At 45.1% G+C, this 22,090-nt stretch overlaps 1 protein-coding gene across 4 annotated transcripts in view; it reads right to left on the reverse strand.

The window, feature by feature from the left end:
• The window catches only part of PPP6R3 (protein phosphatase 6 regulatory subunit 3), a 101,821-nt gene that overhangs the window by 23,044 nt on the left and 56,687 nt on the right, over positions 1 to 22,090 (reverse strand). For 2 of the 4 annotated variants that reach the window (XM_040409546.1, XM_040409545.1), the window contains 8 exons: positions 21,954 to 22,069; positions 19,780 to 19,865; positions 12,479 to 12,562; positions 11,734 to 11,831; positions 9,272 to 9,326; positions 8,720 to 8,850; positions 7,215 to 7,336; positions 2,138 to 2,288 (listed from right to left, as the gene is read on the reverse strand). In XM_040409546.1, the coding sequence (XP_040265480.1) occupies positions 2,138 to 2,288; positions 7,215 to 7,336; positions 8,720 to 8,850; positions 9,272 to 9,326; positions 11,734 to 11,831; positions 12,479 to 12,562; positions 19,780 to 19,865; positions 21,954 to 22,069 (843 nt within the window). The remainder of the gene's footprint in view (positions 1 to 2,137; positions 2,289 to 7,214; positions 7,337 to 8,719; positions 8,851 to 9,271; positions 9,327 to 11,733; positions 11,832 to 12,478; positions 12,563 to 19,779; positions 19,866 to 21,953; positions 22,070 to 22,090) is intronic. The other 2 variants (XM_040409548.1, XM_040409547.1) reach the window with 2 other exon arrangements.

Raw genomic sequence — 22,090 nt, forward strand, 5'->3', positions numbered from 1 at the left:
CAGAGACATAAAAATCCAGCTGCCAATGCGATCACTTGATCACCCTGGGTCATGCTCCCAGCATCCCGAGCAAGCAGCTGATCTCCCCAGAGGAAGCCACAACAATCACTTTGCCCATGCACTGTTCAGATGCACTATTACATGGCAAACATTCAGATCAATAGTCTTTCATGTAATACAAGGATGGCTGTAGTCTGCTAAAATGGGAGCAGTTCATACACAGCAGCTCTCCGTTGTGGCTCAGAGGGAAGTCCCTCTTATAGATGCATATGCCTCATACACACGACCATGGGCCGGCAGGGCCCGTGCTGCGGACCGCACTCCGTAGTGCTTCCATGGAGTTCCTTGCCTCCGTTCCGCACCGACTATCCGGATTGTGGACCAATTCAAGTGAATGGGTCCGCATCTGTGATGTGTGCCAGCCATTCTGGCACCGCGTGTGTATGAACCCTTATTCAAAGTGGACAACATAAGTGTGAAACGGCGCAAAAAGATGCTGGAAAATAATTGACGTCTTGAGCAAAGCCAGGTGAAGGAAATGTAAAGATTCAGGGTTGCTCTGCCGCTGGTAATTAACAATAGCCAGATCTCAATCCTCTTGTAAATGTGCTTCACGGTAAGGCCTCATTCACACCTAAATAGACCATGGTCCGTGAAAACCAAGCCTGCCGAGTGCACATCATTGCTTGCTATGACGCCGTGCGCTTCGTGCTGCTCTTCCTAAATACACTCGTATAGATCATATGAGTGAATTACTGTACTGCGGCGCGAAACGCACAACGTAATAGCAACCAATGAGTGCACCCGTGTACTCAGCAGGATGGCAGGCCGGGTTTTCACAGACCGTGGTCCAAGTATGTGTGAATGAGGCCTAATGGTGCTGCCACACGTTCAGTATTTTGATGCAGTTTTTGAAGCCAAAACCAGGAGTCGGTTTAAAAAAAATCAAAAAAAAAATCATGTATATCTGTCCTTAATACTTACTCTTTTATGATCCACTCGATTTTGGCTTCCTAAACTATCAAAAAAACTGACTGTGGCAGCACTTTAAGGTTATGGCCTAATATGCTACAAGGCAGTCTATTGCTGTAGAGGATTTAGGGCGACCACATATTTCTGTAAATTTTTTATTTTTGGTAGCAAACAAAATGCTGTTATAAATTTTTATAACAATTAAGTGTTCTCTCTTTGTTTCGTTATCAAAGACATTTAGTTATACAACAAAGTAATAAAGTGCATGTTTGAAGTTAAGTCACTTCAAAGCGTAAAGCACCTTTTAAAAACAGGATATGTTGGATGTAAAATTTAGATCAGAGATACATATTAGGGATTGGAAATAAAAATAAAAAGGAGAGACATATGCTAAGGATAGTAGAGGGGAGGGGTAAGGGGAGTATAAACAGAACAAACAACAAAAACAAGGAAGAACATAAAAGGAGTACCAGTCATTTGGCTAATTAATATGAATAGCTGTTTTAAAACAAAGGGTTGTTATCAGTAATCAGTTTAACAGACTCATGGGCGACCACATATTTCAAAGGTCATTCATCCATTTTTAGTGCAACTGCATTCCCTTCCCCTGGCAATAATGACAGTGTATATCGTTTGCATTTAGAATTCACAAGGCAGCTTTTAGGAGCACCACAAACACGCAGGATCCCCCTAATATAATCAAAAACTGAAAGGTGAAAGCCTGCAGAATTTGATAGATGTAAAGTTTAAAAGGGGTTGTCCTATCTCACCACTTCCATAGGACTCAGCACAGGACCCTAGCGGGTGAGATTATGGAAACACATGAGCGGACAGTCGATCTGCTGTTTCTGTAGCTCCAATAGAAGTGAATGGAGCTACGCAAACAGTATAGTGGCACAAGCTATGCTTCCGTAACTCCGGCTCGCAGTAAGTCCTAACGAGCCGTGGAAATGTAGAGATGGGACAACCCCTTTAAGGAAAGGAAATGTGAGGATAAGGTTAATGAATAAATCATAATTTCTTGACTTAATTTAGTAGTACTGCGAGAGACAACACTTTAGAGGGATTTTAAACCTTTGCACACTACTGTATGTATTAGGTTGGAGCACAAATGACTTAGGATTTATTAGGACCCCAACAGTCTTTGCTGCCATACTCAACTGACCCAATAGATGTGAAGTCTGTAAATGAGGCCCAACCAGTTTCTTTAGCGGACAGTGGCTCTTCTGTGCTCCATACATCAGATCCCACTGAATCCAGACCAGCTACATGTGCAGTTTCCATTGGGATATCAAAATTTGCCGGCCAGTTACTTGCTAAAAAAGGGAAAGATAAAAGTCCAGATTAATAGTTTGCAAATTTCTATTTTTTTTTTCTCTATCGTAAATGTGCATTAGAGGCATTTTAGAAATGTTAAGACCAAATAAGAACACACAGGGGTTATCAGGTTTGCTTTGAAGCACCATGTGACAGATGGTACAAAAACACTGTAGTTAACCCCTTAAGGACTTAGGACGTATCGGTACGCATGGGTCCCGAGTCCTTAAGGACCCATGACGTACCGGTACGTCATAACTTGAAATCGGTATTCCGGCGCCCCAGGGGTTAATCGGAACGGGATTTCGGCTGAAATCATTCAGCCGGCATCCCGTAACCATGCAGGGGGGGTCATTTGACCCCCCCCCCCCCCCGCATCGGCGATCGCAGAAAACCGCAGGTCAATTCAGACCTGCGGTTTGCTGCGCTTTCAGCAGTTTCTGATCCCCGCGGGCCCTGACCGCGGGATCAGAAGCTTTAGTGTCCCTAAAATATATATTTTACACCCCCCCTGCATGATTTTTTTGCCGGCGGGTGGTGCAGGGGGGGAGTTGTGGGCGGTGGGGGCGTTGCGGGAGGCGGGATCGCAATCCCCCGCCCGCCTCCCCTTGAATAATCGTTGGTGTTCAGTGGGTATACCAGGGTGCCAGCACATTGCTGGCACCCTGGTATAAACAGCTGACATCGATGATGCGATGTCAGCCGTTTAACCCTTTCCATACAGCGGTCCGTACGGACCGCTGTATGGAAAAGGTTAACAGTAAGAGGGAGCTCCCTCCCTCTCCCATCGGGGGGCTGCTGTGCATTTGCAGCCCCCCGATGGAGAGGGCCCCCAGACAGATCCCCTCCTTACCCTTCCCCGTCTGCGCAGTTCTGAGCAGCGGGGAAGGTTCCCATGGCAACAGGACGCCTCAGGCATCCTGCTGTCCATGGTGCTGAACAGATCTGTGCTAAAAGGCATAGATCTGTCCAGTGTAAGTAAAATACAGGTCAGTACAATATATATTGTACTGTACTGTATTATACAGACATCAGACCCACTGGATCTTCAAAGAACCAAGTGGGTCTGGGTCAAAAAAAAAAGTGAAAAAAGAGTATCAAAACACACATTTATCACTGATTAAAAATGAAAAAAAATAAAATTCCCTACACATGTTTGGTATCGCCGCGTCCGTAACGACCTGATCTATAAAACGGTCATGTTACTTTCCCCGCACGGTGAACGCCATAAAAATAAAAACTATTAGGAAATTGAAATTTTGCCCACCTTACTTCCCAAAAAAGGTAATAAAAGTGATCAAAAAAGTTGCATGTACGCCAAAATAGTACCAATCAAACCGTCATCTCATCCCGCAAAAATCATACCCTACCCAAGATAATCGCCCAAAAACTGAAAAAACTATGGCTCTCAGACTATGGAAACACTAAAACATGATTTTTTTTGTTTCAAAAATGAAATTATTGTGTAAAACTTAAATAAATTAAAAAAAAGTATACATATTAGGTATTGCCGCGTCCGTATCGACCGGCTCTATAAAAATATCACATGACGTAACCCCTCAGGTGACCACCGTAAAAAAATAATAAAAACGGTGTAAAAAAAGCAATTTTTTGTCATCTTACGTCACAAAAAGTGTAATAGCAAGTGATCAAAAAGTCATATGCACCCCAAAATAGTGCCAATCAAACAGTCATCTCATCCCGCAAAAAATGAGACCCTACTCAAGATAATCGCCCAAAAACTGAAAAAACTATGGATCTTAGACTATGGAGACACTAAAACATTTTTTTGGTTTTAAAAATGAAATCATTGTGTAAAACTTACATAAATAAAAAGAAATTGTATACATATTATTAGGTATCTCCGCGTCCGTGACAACCTGCTCTATAAAATTACCACATGATCTAACCTGTCAGATGAATGTTGTAAATAACAAAAAAAAGTGCCAAAAAATCAATTTCTTGTTACCTTGCCGCACAAAAAAAAAGTGTAATATAGAGCAACCAAAAATCATATGTACCCTAAACTAGTACCAACAAAACTGCCACCCTATCCCGTAGTTTCTAAAATGGGGTCACTTTTTTGGAGTTTCTACTCTAGGGGTGTATCAGGGGGGCTTCAAATGGGACATGGTGTCAAAAAACCAGTCCAGCAAAAGCTGCCTTCCAAAAACCGTATGGCATTCCTTTCCTTCTGTGCCCTGCCGTGTGCCCGTACAGCGGTTTACGACCACATATGGGGTGTTTCTGTAAACTACAGAATCAGGGCCATAAATAATGAGTTTTGTTTGGCTGTTAACCCTTGCTTTGTAACTGGAAAAAAATTATTAAAATGGAAAATCTGCCAAAAAAGTGAAATTTTGAAATTGTATCTATTTTCCATTAAATCTTGTGCAACACCTAAAGGGTTAACAAAGTTTGTGAAATCAGTTTTGAATACCTCGAGGGGTGTAGTTTCTTAGATGGGGTCACTTTTATGGAGTTTCTACTCTAGGGGTGCATCAGGGGGGCTTCAAATGGGACATGGTGTCAAAAAAACAGTCCAGCAAAATCTGCCTTCCAAAAACCATACGGCGAACCTTTTACTCTACGCCCTACTGTGTGCCCGTACAGTAGTTTACGGCCACATATGGGGTGTTTCTGTAAACGGCAGAGTCAGGGCAATAAAGATAGTCTTGTTTGGCTGTTAACCCTTGCTTTGTTAGTGGAAAAAAAATGGGTTAAAATGGAAAATTAGGCAAAAAAATGAAATTCTCAAATTTCATCCCCATTTGCCAAAAACTCTTGTGCAACACCTAAAGGGTTAACAAAGTTTGTAAAATCAGTTTTGAATACCTTGAGGGGTGTAGTTTATAGAATGGGGTCATTTTTGGGCGGTTTCTATTATGTAAGCCTCGCAAAGTGACTTCAGACCTGTAGTGGTCCCTATAAATTGGGTTTTTGTAAATTTCTGAAAAATTTCAAGATTTGCTTCTAAACTTCTAAGCCTTGTAACATCCCCAAAAAATAAAATATCATTCCCAAAATGCTACAAACATGAAGTAGACATATGGGGAATGTAAAGTCATCACAATTTTTGGGGGTATTACTATGTATTACAGAAGTAGAGAAACAAACTTTAAAATTTGCTAATTTTTCTAGATTTTTGGTAAATATGGTATTTTTTTATGCAAAAAAATTAACTTTTTTGACCCAATTTTAGCAGTGTCATGAAGTACAATATGTGACGAAAAAACAATCTCAGAACGGCCTGGATAAGTCAATGCGTTTTAAACTTATCAGCAGTTAAAGTGACACTGGTCAGATTTGCAAAAAATGGCCAAGTCCTTAAGGTGAAATAGGGCTGAGTCCTTAAGGGGTTTGTACAGGATTATAAATACGAAGCCGAATTCTTCCATAAACAGCCACTCTGTAATAGGTACTGCTGTTCAACTTCAAACAAATGAATAAGTATAAGTAGCAACACCAGATAACCCATGGATAGGTGTGGCAAACTTCATGGAAGAGTGCAGTCATGTTATTCTACTCCTGTACAACCCCTTACAGCAACCTGTCTGCTAGAATCTGCCCATGTGCATCGAAATCTAAAGATCTTCAAGAGAGGTCAGCATCACACTCCCAGGAAGCAAACCAATGTTTTAGAAAGAGGATTGTACCCAGAAGGAAACACTTTACATATATGGTGAGAAGGTAAAAAGTCTATGGGGGAAATTGCTCTGTTGATCTCAAGACCTGTGACCCAACAAGTTCTATTTACACCAACTAGCCCACCTAGATATGGGACTTTCACAATCGTCCCCAGAGGAAAAGTGGTTGGTTGCCTAAATTTTGATGGCTGTCCTACTAATTGCTAGGCATTGGGATAAAAGGAATTCCAGGTAAGGCTAATGCTCACAGCCGTCGTGTGGCCGTTCCGTGCATTGGGGACCGCAATGCACAGGCAACATCTGTGTGGCGGCCAGGAGGGATCGAGACCCATTCAACTTGAATGGGTCCATGACCAGCCTGCACCATAAAAATAACATAGAACATGTTCTATTTTTTTGCGGTGCGGAGGCACGGACAAAAACTCCACGGAAGCACTCCGTAGTGCTTCCGTGCCTCCGTTCCGCACCGCTGCTCTGGATTGCGGACCCATTCAAGTGAATGGGTTCGCATCTGTGATGCAGGGAGCACAAGGCTGTGGAAAATCTAGTGAATACTTGCTAGGAAGACAAATTTTGGTTATAGGATAATTCTAAAAAGGTTAAAAATAAAAATTTGGACGAGTTGGAACTGGTTAAAGACCCGCTAATAAGACATATTGACTTAGGTGTAAGATATTAAAGGGGTTTTCAGAGATTTTTTTAACTGATGACCTATCAGTTTGAAAAGGCACCAGTGTTCACAGTAGCGCCACAGCCTTCTCCATGCTCACCAAGTACAGCGCCACACATTGTATAGTGGCTTTTCTTGATATCCCGCTGAGCCCCATTCACTTCAATGGGGCTGAGCAGCTCCTAGGCCGATGAACATGACATTTGACCTAGGAAAAGCTGCAATAAGGCTGCGTCGCTACGACAACCATCTGTGCCTTCTCAAACAGCTGATCATCGGGGGCCCTGGGTGTCAGACTCCCAACAATCAGATACTGATGACTATTGTGAGTTTCAATGAAGATAAACAGCCGGCACTCCACTATTCATTTGTGGTGCAGGTGTCAGGGTCAGCGTCTCGCAAGCACAAAGGAAAAGACCGGCACTCGCTGAAATAGATGCAATACCCCTTTCTTTTTATTGCCACATGGAGGAACCAAGTGACGCGTTTTGACTAATCGCTCGAAACGCGTCACTCACTATCTCAGCGAGTGCTGGTCTTTTCCTTTGTGTATTGTGAGTTTCAGTCAGTTGTCTTTAGCATTCCTGAAAGAAGTGCTTTAAACTAACCTTCATTAGCATCCACCTCCATCTTGTCCTCTTGGTTGACTGTGCTAGATTCAAATAATCCCTGCTTGACGGAGTCCTCCTCCTCAGAATCTGTGCTCTCCTCACTGTCTGTGCTTCCTGAGCTATAGGAACAAATGGTTATACTGGAGATTCTCTGCATATTTAGGATAAGGGCACAAGCAACAAACGTTTGCATGGCTGCATGAAAAAAAACTTAAGGGGATTCAGAAACTGCTATCATGTTAAAGATGGATTTGGATGCGTTGGTGAGGAGCAATAAATAAAAAAGTGATATGTGAGGATGGGGACATATCTAAGGGCTAATAGGGAAGGGGCTGGTAAAGTGTCAACCTGTCAAATGGAAGAGGATGTGGAAAAGTTTCAGGGCTAAGCAGGAGTGTCATTCAGTCCTCTATGTTGGCATACAAAAAGAAGCCAGTGAACATTCACACCCAGTGCTCCAACAATCATTCTTGCAGCATAAACAAGGAGGCAATGGCATCTGAAGGGGGACCCTCTAGCTATTCTCCATTACAGAAAAGGGCTGAAAAACCAGCCTGAAGATGTCCCCCTAATCATAGGGTTGTCAAGCTGGCCAAGAAAGGGGGTTAGGATGCAGAGAGGGGATGGTTATACTTCCTGGTCTTCAGGACCATTATATACCCTCGTTTCAGCCAGGTCACCCGCTCCGCAAATATTCCTTTGGGAGGGGAAAGAATACTGGAGGGGGTGAAGGGGCACCGCTGAGTGCTGTATCCCAACGCACACGAACGGGATACATGGCTATTGTAAAAAGCCATATGACAGCCATGTATGCAATAAAGCTGCAGGAGAAAAAAAATATAAAACATTTGGGAAACCTTTCCTTGTAATGTGGCGAAAGGATCCAAACTACTACTGGTCACCATATTAAGCCTACCAGAAAGCAGCCTTAGGTTTCAGAGATTAGCACATACTTTCATATATATATCCCCAAATTCAGCAACTTTTATATATTTTACTCAACTCCTTACATATTCCTTGTAAACAAAAAATTTGGGCCACACAGTGACTTCTTGTGGCAGAAAAGTCACCCAATGTTTTTTGTTTTGTATTTTAAATTATATAGTCGATGGTGTCACACTGCTGGATTTTTGTGCAAAAGTCATGTTACAGTGCAACAGCACTGCCTATCATTACAAAAAAAACTTATGTGCGACATTTGATGCCGTATAGTTGAACACTTTGTTGCACGACACAGTGTAGCCCTAGCCTGATAGTAATGGCCTACTTTCTTTGAATATTTGGTGCATATTAGCTAAAAAAAAAAATGAAATGAATGGGAAGGTGAAAATCCACTGTGACCACAAAGATTTTTTTACCTAGTGCATAATTTTTTTTTTGTAAATCGGAGTGCCCTTTATTTGTGCTCAAACTGCTCTTAGTCTGATGTAAATTAGGAAATGTTTAGCAGCAGCTCAATCAATGGGGACCATCAATTCCATGAATCTCTCCATTTCAAATACCTGGATCTTCTTTGTGTATCTTGTGTGAAGGCAAGGTTTTTCTCCTCCCAGATATCTTCCTCATCGGATCCTCCCTCATCAAACTGTTGTATTCTTTCCTTGCAGCAAGCTTCAAACAAGGCTATGTTTGCCTAACAGAACAAAAATGTTTTCTAATTTGTCCGTGGATTTATCAAAATCATGTTTTATTATTATTTTTAAAATAAATGCACCGAATTTTGCTTGCTTTATATTTGCAGCCATTTTAAGAGCAATTTAACTTTAGATCTTTAGTAGCTGCCCTTCCCTCGGATAGGTCTGTGGAAGGTGGGGACTCTATTCTCCGATGCAGGAACTCAGACTTTAGAATGGAAATATTCCCAAGCCAATTTTGTCCAATTCAGATAGCCCATAAGTTTTTGACATGACCGATTATGCATAGGGAAGCTATTCCATGTGGGTTACACTCACTAGATATGAGAAACTCAGTCTACACATTTTCAGACTTTTTCTGGCTACGTTTCTCTCTAAAGTATGTAAGTGGCAAACAGATAACATCTACATTTTACTTACGCTTTCATTTGCATTGCGAGAGAAGTTTATGTCCGAGACACGGTCAAATGAAACACTAACAGAAAAGAGAAAACGTAAAAAAGACATTCAAAATATTAGTGGTAAATGAAACAATGTGAGCTCAATATCAGCAACACCAACTCCTAACTATACATGGAGCCATTCCTTTTCAGTGAATATCCGTTTCAGATACTGGAAAGCTGCACAACTTAGAGGAATGAAAGCACAGACATTTGTGGCACCAGGCTACGCTCACACGGCTTAAAGGCTATGTACACCATTGAGGGCAATTTTTTTCATGATTGCATTTTACTCATTGTGGGCTAAATCATTTTTTCAATTGGTCTTTATTAAAAATATTCCATCCTGTCACAAAGGGTTAACTGTTTTTCTAGCTGTGGGACTAGTACTTTGACTTTGTGTTGGTCATCTAACAACCCTTATCCCTAAAATTACTAAGAGGTCAAACTTATTTAAGCCACATTCTCATCAGTAAGATAAGGACTGAGCTACTCATCTCTGGTTTGGCTTTGTATTGTTTAAGAGCTGGCATTCCAAGCTTTCAAACAAAACCAGACTGACAGCAATATCTTCAGTACTTGGGAAGATATCACTGTTAGAAATCAGCATGCAGTGATACACCTGAAAATGAAAGTAAAAAACAGGTTTTACCTGCAATTATTCCCAACTTGATTTCTAACAGTGATATGTCCTGTTTAGCTCGGACTTTAGCTGTCATTTTGGTCAGGTATGAAAATGGCTGGAATACCAGCTTTCAAACAGGACCAGTCCCCATGCATCTAGCTGCTACCTATCAGAAGATAACAGCTAAAGCAGCCGCCCCCACTTCTGTCAGAGCCCAGCTCGGGCAGAACAGTTAAGTAGTTAATGAGTGTAAATAAAGTCAGAGCAGACATAAGGAGCCCTCAGCTCCCCAACTGACGAAAGAGAAAATCCACAGGCTGCTACTAGAGCATCTCAGCCATGTATAGAAAAAGGGAGATCCATATTTGTAAATAAAAAATAGAATTTTTTTTTACCTCATGAGTACAATGCAGTAATGTAAAAATAAAAAAAAAGTGTACATAGCCCTTAAAGTGTACCCGTCTTATTTTTGTAATGTGTAGGGACAGTAATCCTGACCATTTTTGTAATATACTTTAACCCATTCAGTACCAGCGCCGTAGATGTACGGCGCTGGCTATTGTGGCTTAAATACCAGTGCCGTAGTACTACTGCGCCCTGATAGGGCGGGTGCAGGAGCTGCGGCCGCCTGATCAGCTGCAGGGGTCTGGAAGTGACTGATAGCCGGACCTCAGCTGTAGGTGCATTAACCCTAGATGTGCCGCACGTGCAATGTGTGTAGAGGGAGGGAGCACCTATCGGGTCCCCGCGCTGCTATGACAGGGACCCGATGGCTTGGACGGCAGCCCAATGCCTTCCTTAGGGTCCATTCACACGTCCGCAATTCTGTTCTGCATTTTGCTTAACAGAATTGCAGACCCATTCATTCGCCCGGATCCGCACTATGTGCCGCCCGGATCCGCACTATGTGCCGCCCGGATCCGCACTATGTGCCGCCCGGATCCGCACTATGTGCTGTCCATCACTGCGCCTAGGCCATTTGATCAATGAACGTGACATCACTGGCCAAGAAAGTCCGCAGCTCTCACTGAAGCACAGTGGCCTCTTTAAAATGCCGACTGGTGGGGGTGCTAGCGATCAGATTAATATTGATGACCTCACCTCAGGGTAGGTCATCAGTATTAAACGCCCGTACAACCCCTTTAAAACGTGACAGAAAGCACGTCAATTTTTTGCAAGCTGCTTTCAGATTGTATGGGACGGTTTAGACAACAAATCTGCCACATGCGAATTTATCATTAGGCAAGGGCTCCGTGGTGACTTTCTGGGGAGCAACACCGCGGCCGTCCAGAGGGCTATGTTGGGTTGTTTGCATCTGTGAAACGAAGCTGGCACTTTGGAGTTGTAGTGAAGCCGTAGCCGTCGAGGTGCAGTTAAAAACAAAAATGCAGTTTTGAGGAGGTTTTCACAGGTGAAATATTTAACACCACGTGTGAACATACTCTACTAGACTAGTGCAATGTATGCCGTTACCAAATATATGCTCAGAGGCTCAGTGACTGCACAGCATCAAAAGATCTTCTACCCACCACCATCTACCCAATCACAGAAATTGATGGCAGTGAAGAATTTGAGGAAGACACAACCATTAGTATGGTTAACAGCTGTGCAGCTTGTGTTTAGCAGCATTAAGCCAGGTGCTCAAGACCTGCAAATCCATTCACCAGATGTTGATTAGTAAATGTGATTTTGATCCAAGCAGAGAAACCAGTGCAGAAGCAAGAAAAAGACCATAGCCATTACTAAAATCACCAGACCCCCCCCCCCCCCCAAGAAAAAAACCCGATGTTAAAATCACAACAGATAGTCATACTCACGTCCCAATGTCATCTTGGTCAGCAAACTTCTCATCATTGAAGCCAAACTGGTCAATAAAATTGGACGTCATTTGTTGCATCTGATAATCAGAAAAGGCCTGGCAAACCCAGGACCAACAACAGTGGTATAACATATATACTAGACTGCTCCTCAAACATGCTATTAGGTGGTTTCTCTAGACATGTGGCAAATATGGAGGACATCCTAAAAACAGACAGTGTCTGTTATTGCAGTGAAGATGCTAATTTCTAACTTTGCAGTAATAGGCATAACTCCGGTGTAATATTACAAAAAGTTAATACATTTTGTCCAATTCCCTGCTGTACAATGACTAGGCCAAAAGATAATCTGTTAATAGTGGTTCGGTCATTGGATGGTGTGAGCTAAGTGATGTTATTTCACTATGGAGGATTTGACGTTGCGGCCTAGTTATCACTGTCGACTGGTTAGACTGTGGCTGGGAACGGGGGGGGTCGGACAGACTCCTTTCTTTCTATTCTCTACATGTTCCCAAGGTGGACAAGTTACAGTAGCCTTTAAGAGCCAGTGCAACCACTGCAGCCACCTGATTTCATTAATGTCTGCCCATAGAAAAAATAAGTTCGGTACCAGCAAATGTGTTCTGCTATACTGTAGCCAAATACAAATGACCTATCAGAGATACACTGACCGCAAATGTATATCTGAATCAATTACAGGGGAAGGCAGACTACTAAATCCACGAGCCATAACGTCTGTGCTAACCTGCTGTATGGAAGAATCTTGTGAGAATCCTGGATCTTTAAACTCTATTTCATCATCACTGGAGTGGATGTGTCGCGTTGTCACCTGAGGGCGAAAAAAACCGACACATTTACAAGATGTAAGGGTGTTCGTCGCTCGTTTGTGTTCATTTTACAGCACATGCAAGAAAGGGTAGGACGCCAAAGGCACCACAGGTCCACTGCAAAAATTGGATTTTTTGTACTCACCGTAAAATCCTTTTCTCGTAGTAGGCATTGGGGGACACAGCACCATGGGTATATGTCCAACTACCACTAGGAGGCACTAGACACAAAAAGTGTTGGCTCCTCCCCGTTGGGCTATACCCTCTCCACAGGCACAAGGCTATTCAGTTTGTACCAAAAGCAGTAGGAGAGAGAAAAAAAAGCAAGGAACCAACAACTCCTGTACCGGGAAAAATCAAGAGACCAGCCCGGAAAATCGGAAGTAAAAACATAGGGTGGGATCTGTGTCTCCCAATGCCTACTACGAGAAAAGGATTTTACGGTGAGTACAAAAAATCCAATTTTCTCGTGCATGGCATTGGGGGACACAGCACCATGGGACGTCCAAAAGCAGTCCCCGAGGGTGGGAAAAGAACAGCCATGCCACCGGTTGGGCATACAGGTGCGGTAGAACCATGTGACCCAACAGGAGAAAGACATGGAATGGGCAAGAGGTTCCATAACAAGGAAGAAACCTCAAGGAAGAATCAGTGAAGACTGTCAGCACCCCAGGAAAAATGCCTGGAAGAAAATCCCAAATGCAAGAAGGCGGCAAAAGGGAACACCGAGCTCAGCCAAGGGCTGGAGAAAAAATTAGGACAGCACCGCGTGTTGGGACTACCTAACGCTCTAAATTGTCTCAGACCCAAAGAGCGAAAAAACCTGTGGCCAACCCCTGACAGGCCAGGGGAGAAGGAAACAAGGAAGTACTGGAAGCCAAACGAGTGAGTGAAGCAATAGCAAGGCTCACATGTGAAGGGAGCAGGTCTCCCCTCACCGCAAGGCAGGTGATGAAGTTAAGCGCCCTATTTAAAAGGCGAAAACCCAAGGCTGCTAGAGGAAACCGCCAACCCTTGGAGAAGGAGGGGGTTGTAGGTAAAAGCCAGGAAAAAAGAGTAAGACCTGCGTCCCAAAAACAGGAGACGAGGCTCGAGCCTCTGAAAACAAGATATCACTGTGAAGCGTAAGACCAGAGGAAACTCTGGGCATGTGAAGCATCAGGGAAAAAAGGAACCAGATACAGGCCCAGGAAATCTCAGCAGGACACACTGGACTGAAAGACATGGAAGTAGAAGGAGAGTACTCCAACAGCCTAAGGAGGAAAGGTTCTACAACAGGAGGAGGTCCCTCCCGAAGGAGACCATACGGCGGAATTGCAAACCGTAGCGCTAAACCACTCAATACCAGGTACTTGACGTGGGAGGATGGGAAAAGAGACACGAATCCCAAGAAGACCACAAGGCTATTGGAACCCAAAAAGGGAACAATCAAACAAGGCCCCGACCCCCCCAAAAAAAACGATTGTCATGCAGAACCTGAGTGGTCAAATGAACGGGGACAGGGACTCCAGAAAGGAGTACCCGGAATGGGCTCACAAGGAACCAGGAGCTGAACCACCAGAAGACAACGCAAGCCAGAAAATCCAGGAAAGGAGAAATGAAACTACCATAGGGGAAGGGACATTGGCCATGGACAACTAGCCATTCCAAGAACAGTGACTAGCAAACTGTATACATTGTCCCAGAGAGGGCAAGTACAGCAGCTCGGGATGTACCACTAAATTGACAGACATCCATATGCATAAGGAATGCAGAAGTCGCCATGAAAAAGCCGGGTGAGACTACACAGAAAAGTAGAAACCAGATGCGACCGGCGTACTGAAAACTCCCAGGGGGGAGAAAGTACCTGACAGGTGCAAACGACGGCAAGGTCCAAGGGGACTGCCCCTCTGACATGTAGTACAACTAAGCAGAGAATATAAGGGAATACCGAGAACACCTGGACCCAGAAGGAACTACGGGACCCTGTCCGATGCCAGAGCAATCAGCTGAAAAAATACCTGCCAGGCAGGTGTGTGGCGCTCAGTGGTCCTGTCCCTGACCCGTCAGGGAGGACGTCCAGCGACGAAAAATGCCGATGACCCCAGAAGGATTCCATGTGGCGGAGGACATCCAGCGATGACCGAAAACTGCTGCAGCGGCCCATGCTCACCAGCTACGTGCCCCAACAAGGTAGAAGATCCAGTGGAGATCCCTGTACTCCACCAGGAATGGGCCACTCTGTAATAGGAAACCACGCGAGTACTCCTCTATAACATGGGGTAACGCGAAGCGCAGCATACCGTAGTACCTTATAGAGATGGCAAGTGCAACGCTAGCACAAAGGCCAACGACCACCTGGCCATGGTGTAGGGAGCGTGGTTGTATGTGGACCACCCGCCGGATCAGAACAGATCAGCCATATACTGGAGCTACAAGAAGTAGCACTAGACCGACAAGGTGGGGGTTGGGCTGGCCCACCCCTGCCAGATATGGTAACCATGCACATGCAGAACCAGGATGGCCTGTTGTAGACAGTGCCCTGAGAAGTACAAGGAGACCATTGAGCACGACAGTAACGGAGTGGAGATGTATAGAAGAACCAAAAGGGTGAAACCAACATCCGCAGCACAGATTAGAACCTGGGGGCAGAAAGCACCCAGTAATACAGAAACTGTATGGGCCACAGATTGCACCATAGGGCCCAGCACTTTGAGTAATACAACCACACGCCTAAAATATAGGGAATGTGGCTGCATGTCTAAGGAGAGTGGAAACATAGCCACAACATCTGGGAATGCGACAGCATTTGGAGGGTACAGGTACTCAACCTGTAAAGTAGAAATATGGCTGCGAGTGCAGAGATACGACCAGAAAGGTGTAATGGGTACAGCATCTGGAGATGGTAGAGGTACTACCTTTAAGATCGGAGCAATGTGGCCACATGGTGCACCCTAGAACCAGAGAGGTGCAACAGCTGCCGCGTTAGCAATGGTACCTATATTCCGCCCGGGAAGGGGAAAATAGGGCCGCACGGTACCACAAAGAACAAGACAGGTGCACACTACAATCAGGTAGGTGAAATGGCAACTGAAGGAGGCCCTCTATTTCGCCTGAAAAAAAGGGAAACAGGGCCGCATAGTACACCATAGAGCCAGACAGGTGTAACGGCTGCAGCATCAGAGACGGTGCAGGAACTCTACCTATGAAGGGAGTAAGATGGCTGTTTGGTGCACACTATGATGAGGTAGGTGCAATGACCACGGCAATTGGAGGAGGCCTCAATATCTCGTCCGGTAAGGGAGAGAAAATGCCACATGGTACACCATAAAGCCACACAGGAGCAACAGCTACAGCATCAGGAGATGGTGCAGGTACTCTACCTATGAAGGGACCAAGGTGGCAGCTTGGTGCCGACTAGAAGCCGACAGAGGCAATTCTACGGCAATTGAAAGTGGCCTCTATATCTCGCCCGTAGGGAGAAATGTTGCCGCATGGAACACAATAGAGCCAGCCAGGGGTATTGGCTACAGCATCGGAGATGGTGTAGGTACTCTACCTATGAAAGGGAGCAAAAAAGTCTGGGAACAGACAGGAGCAATTGCTACAGCAATTGAAGGCGGCCTGTATATCCCGCCCGGAAGGGAGAAATAGTGCCGCATGGAACACCATAGCGCCAGCCAGAGGTATCGGCTACAGCATCAGGAGATGTGTAGGTACTCTACCTATGAAAGGAGCAAAGTGTCTGGGAACAGACAGGTGCAATTGCCAAGGCAATTGAAGGCGGCCTGTGTATCTCGCCCGGAAGGGAGAAATAGTGCCGCATGGAACACCATAGAGCCAGCCAGGAGTAATGGCTTCAGCATCTGGAGTAGGTGTAGGTACTCTACCTATGAAAAGGAGCAAGGCGGATGGAAACAGCCAGATATAATTGCTTTTCCTTACCAACCTACAGGAGGCGCTTGCCTAAGCTATCAGCTTGCCTAGAACAGGGGCCTCCTGTTATGAGGTAGAGTGGCGAACACCAGCACCAGGATGGGGACCCGGTGGAAACACTCTCAAATGTGTAGAGCATAGCCCCTGGTATAGGGGAACCAGGAAGGCTTGTCAGGTACAGCCAATGGCAGTGGTGCAGGTACTCCCCTGTTAAGGAGAAGGCGTACGTACCAGAGACACCAAGTAGGTGACTCATTATGCTAAACACGGGGACGGCTGCCTTACCTGTGCGGTTGAATACCTGTGCAGTCAGGGGAGCGCCATCCGAAAATCCCCTAGAGGGGATACCAACCCTGGGTAGGAGAGGTTCCTCCGTGCACGTTAGTCTTGACCTTCCAGGGGGCTTCTGTATGGAGGAAGACCGCCTGATGCTCTGTTCCGAGGGAATCGGTGCAGAGGTGTCCCCAGAGGCAACGGATGGGGTGACAGGAAAGGATTCGTCACCAGCCTCAGGCCTGTCCTGGGGAGGACCCGAGGATGCCGAGGAGGGGTGGAATCCTGTTGAGACCACCCGAGGTTGTACTGTGAGCTACCCCTTGCCGGAGCCGGTATCTAAGCATGCCTCATCTGCAGGGAGGACCCTGGGAGGGCATAGGTGGCCGCAATTGGATAGGTAGCGGTCCAGCGACTCCGCCAGAGATTGGGAGAGTCGGACAAGGTTCCCATGGCTTTGACAAAGAGGGAGACCATTCAGAAGGGACCTACACAAAAGAATTTGGTCAGGGGACACAATGGGGTCTGGGAAGAGGTACTGCACACAAGCAGGGACAGGCCGACCGCATGGCAGCCTTCGTAGACAGCGGACGCACGTGAAAACACGTGGCGATCCGAGGAGACCCTCATAGAGCAGCCAGCAGAGGCTGTCATATCTGGACCCGGATGCCATGTTCCCCAAAGAGGTGCTGCAGCAGCTATAGAGGCTGCAGGAGAAATGAAGCAATTGAGAGACAAAAACATAGGACAATGACTTAAAGAGGTTCTGCAGTTCTTTTAAACTGGGGATCTATCCACTGGATAGATAACCCACGTTAGACCAGTAAAGGGTGGAGGAGATAGCCCCTCCCGAGGGCCGGGCGGGGTCAGAAAAGCCCGGGAAGCAAGGAGGAGTGGCCGGGAAGATCGTGGCCTAGCAGGCCCAAAAGCCGGGGCCTCGATTTATGAGGCGGCCGGGAATGGAGCGAGGGGGGCGGGGCGAATCGCGGCCGACCGAGGGGCCTCCGGACCCACAAAACTAGGTGAGGAGGGTGGGGTGGGGGGGGGGGAGCGACGCCTGGGGGTGGGCGGAACAGGGCAAACAGAGCACCTGGAAGCCGGGAACGGGCCATGGAAGATGAGGCCTAGTCCCTACAAAAGCCGGGGACTAAAGTAGTGGGGAAGGCCCAGGAGAAGACTGTGTGGCCAGGGAGGAGAAAAAAAAAAACAACCAAGGGGGAAGAGAAAGGCGGAGGAAGATGGAAGCTTCCCAGGACCCCCAGCTAAGGTGGATCCCACCCCCCTGGCCACAGGAGGGAACCTAACCCTGGGGCAGGGACACAGGGACAGGGGTACTCACTATACTCACCATCTGATGTCTTCGGGCGCCGCAGGGTCACCCCTTCGGCAGACTCAACACGGGAACCGTGGGAAGGCCGGCAAGCCACTGCGGATGCAGTCTGTGGGGACTGGGTGACCGGCGATGGTACAGAAGTACGCGCCCGCAGGGGGGGGCAACTAAAGTGGAACACGATGGAGCCCCAGCCTGCAGCAGGTATAACGGTGGAGATCACCGAGACCTGCAGAAGAGAGAAGAAAAAATAAAAAAATAAAAAATAAACAGCAGGTCCTGCAAAAAAAAAAAAAAAAAAAAAAAAAAAAAAAAAAAAAAAAGCAGGACAGGTCTGCCTCCTACGGACACTAGACAAAAACTGAGCTGCCTTGTGCCTGTGGAGAGGGTATAGCCCAACGGGGAGGAGCCAACACTTTTTGTGTCTAGTGCCTCCTAGTGGTAGTTGGACATATACCCATGGTGCTGTGTCCCCCAATGCCATGCACGAGAAACCTGAAGTGTTTCTTGTGGAACGGTGCCACGGATTTCACTGTTACTACAATGAAATCTGCAGTGAAACCGACAATAGAATGAGCATGCCGTGGATCCGTAAATCAATTGCAAGCTCTCTTTCCTGTGCAGACAATATCCGCAGCATGTGGATGAGATTTGTAAAGTCTCATTTACTTGAATGGTACTGTGGATTTTACCTGCATGAATATAGAACCCACAGCAGATGTCAGTTTCGGTCCATTTGAGGCAAATTTCAGATGAGTGTTCATTCCGGGCCACACGCACAGTGTTTTATTTTCCAGTCTGAACTCTGCTCTTGAAACATGGACTCGTGGCATTTTAGTGATTTATAATCCTGTGGGTCCGTGCTAGGGAGGAGCAAATGGATTTGCTCAAAAAAAAAAAAAACCTTTGCTTTAATGCTGTACAGAGATCCATCTCCATACAGCATTAAAATGTATGGGCTCCAGCGAGGGAAATGTGTCATCACCGAAGTCTTGTGGGAATTCGGCTTCAGTACCGAAGCAGGCTTCGGATTCCGGTTTTTAATATGGTTATCGGTTTTAAAAAGGAGTCTTGCAAGACTTCGGTGATCAATTATTTCAACTCATCGGAGCCCATACATTTGAATACTGTACAGAGACGAATCTCCGTATGACATTCAAACAAAGTTTTGACCGAAGCGACTTCAGGTAAGGATCCAAAGCTTGCTTCAATCATCACTAGTTCCTGCCCAACCTACGCTGTAATAATTTGTACTCACATAAAGCAGCCAGTACAATTCACTACAGAAGAGATAGATTATAATGCCCCGAGTCTGCATGAATATATTCTGAGAATAGGTGATCAAATGCTGTTAATGGGAAAACTCCTTTTCGATCCTATTTGGACAGATATCCATTTTAAAAAGGTAATATTGTAGTTGGTATAAACTAACATATTAGAAAACCTGTGAAGCATAACATGTTATACAACTTGCGAGACTTGTTTCCGGGTGCCTGTATATATGATTTGCCAAATTCCAAATAAGTGGAGTCATCGCCAGCAAAAATCTATTGTTGAAACTACCGTATAGGCTTTCCCATCTGTACAAAATGACTTCACACAGGCAGTCAAATGCTGCCACGTGACAGTGGCCTTAGACTGCAGATGCGTTCCAGGCTTCATGAACACCTAAGAAATCATACAAACCATGCAGAAACCTACTAGATCTACTGTGTTCCTCTTGTTTATTTCTCCTAAGGAGCTCGTGCAAAAGGTCTCCCATTTTTCCTGAGCTTCAGTTGGCAGTTCTGTAGAGACAAGGGAAAGTGTCAGGTCACTAGCTTAAAATGGGTTTTCCAGGGGATAAATACTAATGACCTATCCAAAGGACAGATTAGCAACATCAGATTGGCTGGAATCAATTATTTGTAGGGGCAGCACTCGTTCATTTGTTATATACCAGACACAGAGCCAAGGAAGAGGCCATAGCACATAGATGCCGTATTCCTTTCAAGCAGCTGATCGGTTGGGGTCCTGAAGGTCTGACACCACAATTCTGAAGACCTTTTTGAAGCAGAAGGTCTTTAATATTTAAAGAGGACCCGTCACCGCTCCTGACAAGCCTGTTTTAATAGCTCCATGCATTCCCCATGTAATAACGATTCTGGAGAATCTATTCTTATGACTCTATACAATGCCATTCCTTTATCATTTCTACTAGAAGTTCTGAATTAATTGTTAGTCTGCAGTAAGGGTACAGAGAAGGAACCATTTGGGGGGGGGGGGGGGGGTACCTGCACAATCTGGAAATGGCAGCACTGATTGGATGGAGTCAGACTGAGCAGGTACACCCCCCCCCCCCCCCCCCAACTGGTTACCACCCCTCTGTACCCTTACTGCAGACTGCTAGCATTTTATTCATAACTTCTAGTAGAAATAACAGGAATGGTACAGAATAGAAGCTCCAAAATGGTTATTACACAGGGAATACATGGAGCTATTAAAACAGGCATGTCAGGAGAGGTGAAAGGTCCTCTTTAAAACCAGGATAACTACTAATTGTACACATAAGGGAATCAAACTACGACATGAATAATTAAACATTAGAAGAGCCATGGCAAACATCTCTGGCAGCTTCTAATGCAAGAAAATATACACCAAAGTTACTTTCTATTTAGGTAAAGGGGCATTTACACTACTGTAGGGTTGCCGGGCCCGTATTGCGGAGGGCAAACAGCACAGGGCACTGGCCCTGTGAGCCATGCATTGCGGTGCAGACCCATAGACTTCAACGGGTCCACGACCTGCAAGATGCAGCAAAAGATAGGACATGTTCGGTCTGATACATGGACACGGTGGCACTATAGATGTGTGAATGCCCCCTAAATGATTTTTTTTTTCTTCCAGTATTTCAAATCACTTTTTATTAAAATAAATAAATGTCCACACAGATTTTAGAACATGGTAAAGATTGTCAAAAACCACTGTTTCCTAACCAACTTATATTTTAATTAAGTGGAAATTTACAATGGACCCTATGCATGAACATAACCGGTAAGTGGCTGGTTAACATCGCACCTCTATGTGAATAAAACAAGTACTGAGCATCTGATTGATTCTTTTAGGCCACGTTTGTTCCGGGGAATCATGGCACATTTATCACGGCAATTGAGCTGATCTTTTACCTTTAGCATATTGAAAAGCATGGCTACAATGCTGAAAGTCACATTTAGCAAGCCCTCCAGCTACATTATCTTGGTACTTCTTGGATAGAGGGCAAAGTATTTTCACATTTCATTGTTTGCAAATGACTTTCCAATCTCATTACAGTGCAGCTACTAAACCATGCCATGTTGTACCATCCAATATGCGCTGTCCTAGTGAACACCACACACACTGCTGATGTGCAGCTTAGGCTCAATTCACATTACATTCTTTTTTGCATACAGTGACCAGTAAATGCCTAAAGCAAAAAAAAAGGTACAGCGGCCATGGACATCTATGGGGCAGATGCATGACAGGACCATTTCCATTTGTTTTATGCCTGGATACCACTTTGGAAATGGTACCAAGGGACTGGATATAGAATTGGCTCAATCAAACATACTTTACTTAGGCAGAATCCCAGTATGGTCCAGGTGGATAGGATACAACGTTCAGACAATTGGACATTTTAGTCCAATCAGCAATATAAATCTGTGGTTCAGTTAGTGAAGACCTCTGCCAGCACTGCGTTCACTACAAATCCAGAAAACCAAAGATACTTGTCATCTGTACACAGAGCATTTAACACAAACATACTAGTTTGGAAAGGCCTCCCTAAAGCCTTTACCATGAGTACAAAAAGCAATAAGATGTCTAAACAAGGGCTTTCCTAAGCAGATTTAAGGAGATACCTTTAATAAGTTGATGTGCTAGAGTACTGTTTGGCCCCTTTTCAATGCTGTGGACTATACAATTTGCTATTCTTGTCAAGTGTCCCATGTATCCGTACCGCTGTCCTCCTTCTGACCTAAGATGAAAAATAAAACCA

Source organism: Bufo bufo, chromosome 10, assembly GCF_905171765.1.
Source record: "Bufo bufo chromosome 10, aBufBuf1.1, whole genome shotgun sequence".
NCBI lineage: Eukaryota > Metazoa > Chordata > Amphibia > Anura > Bufonidae > Bufo > Bufo bufo.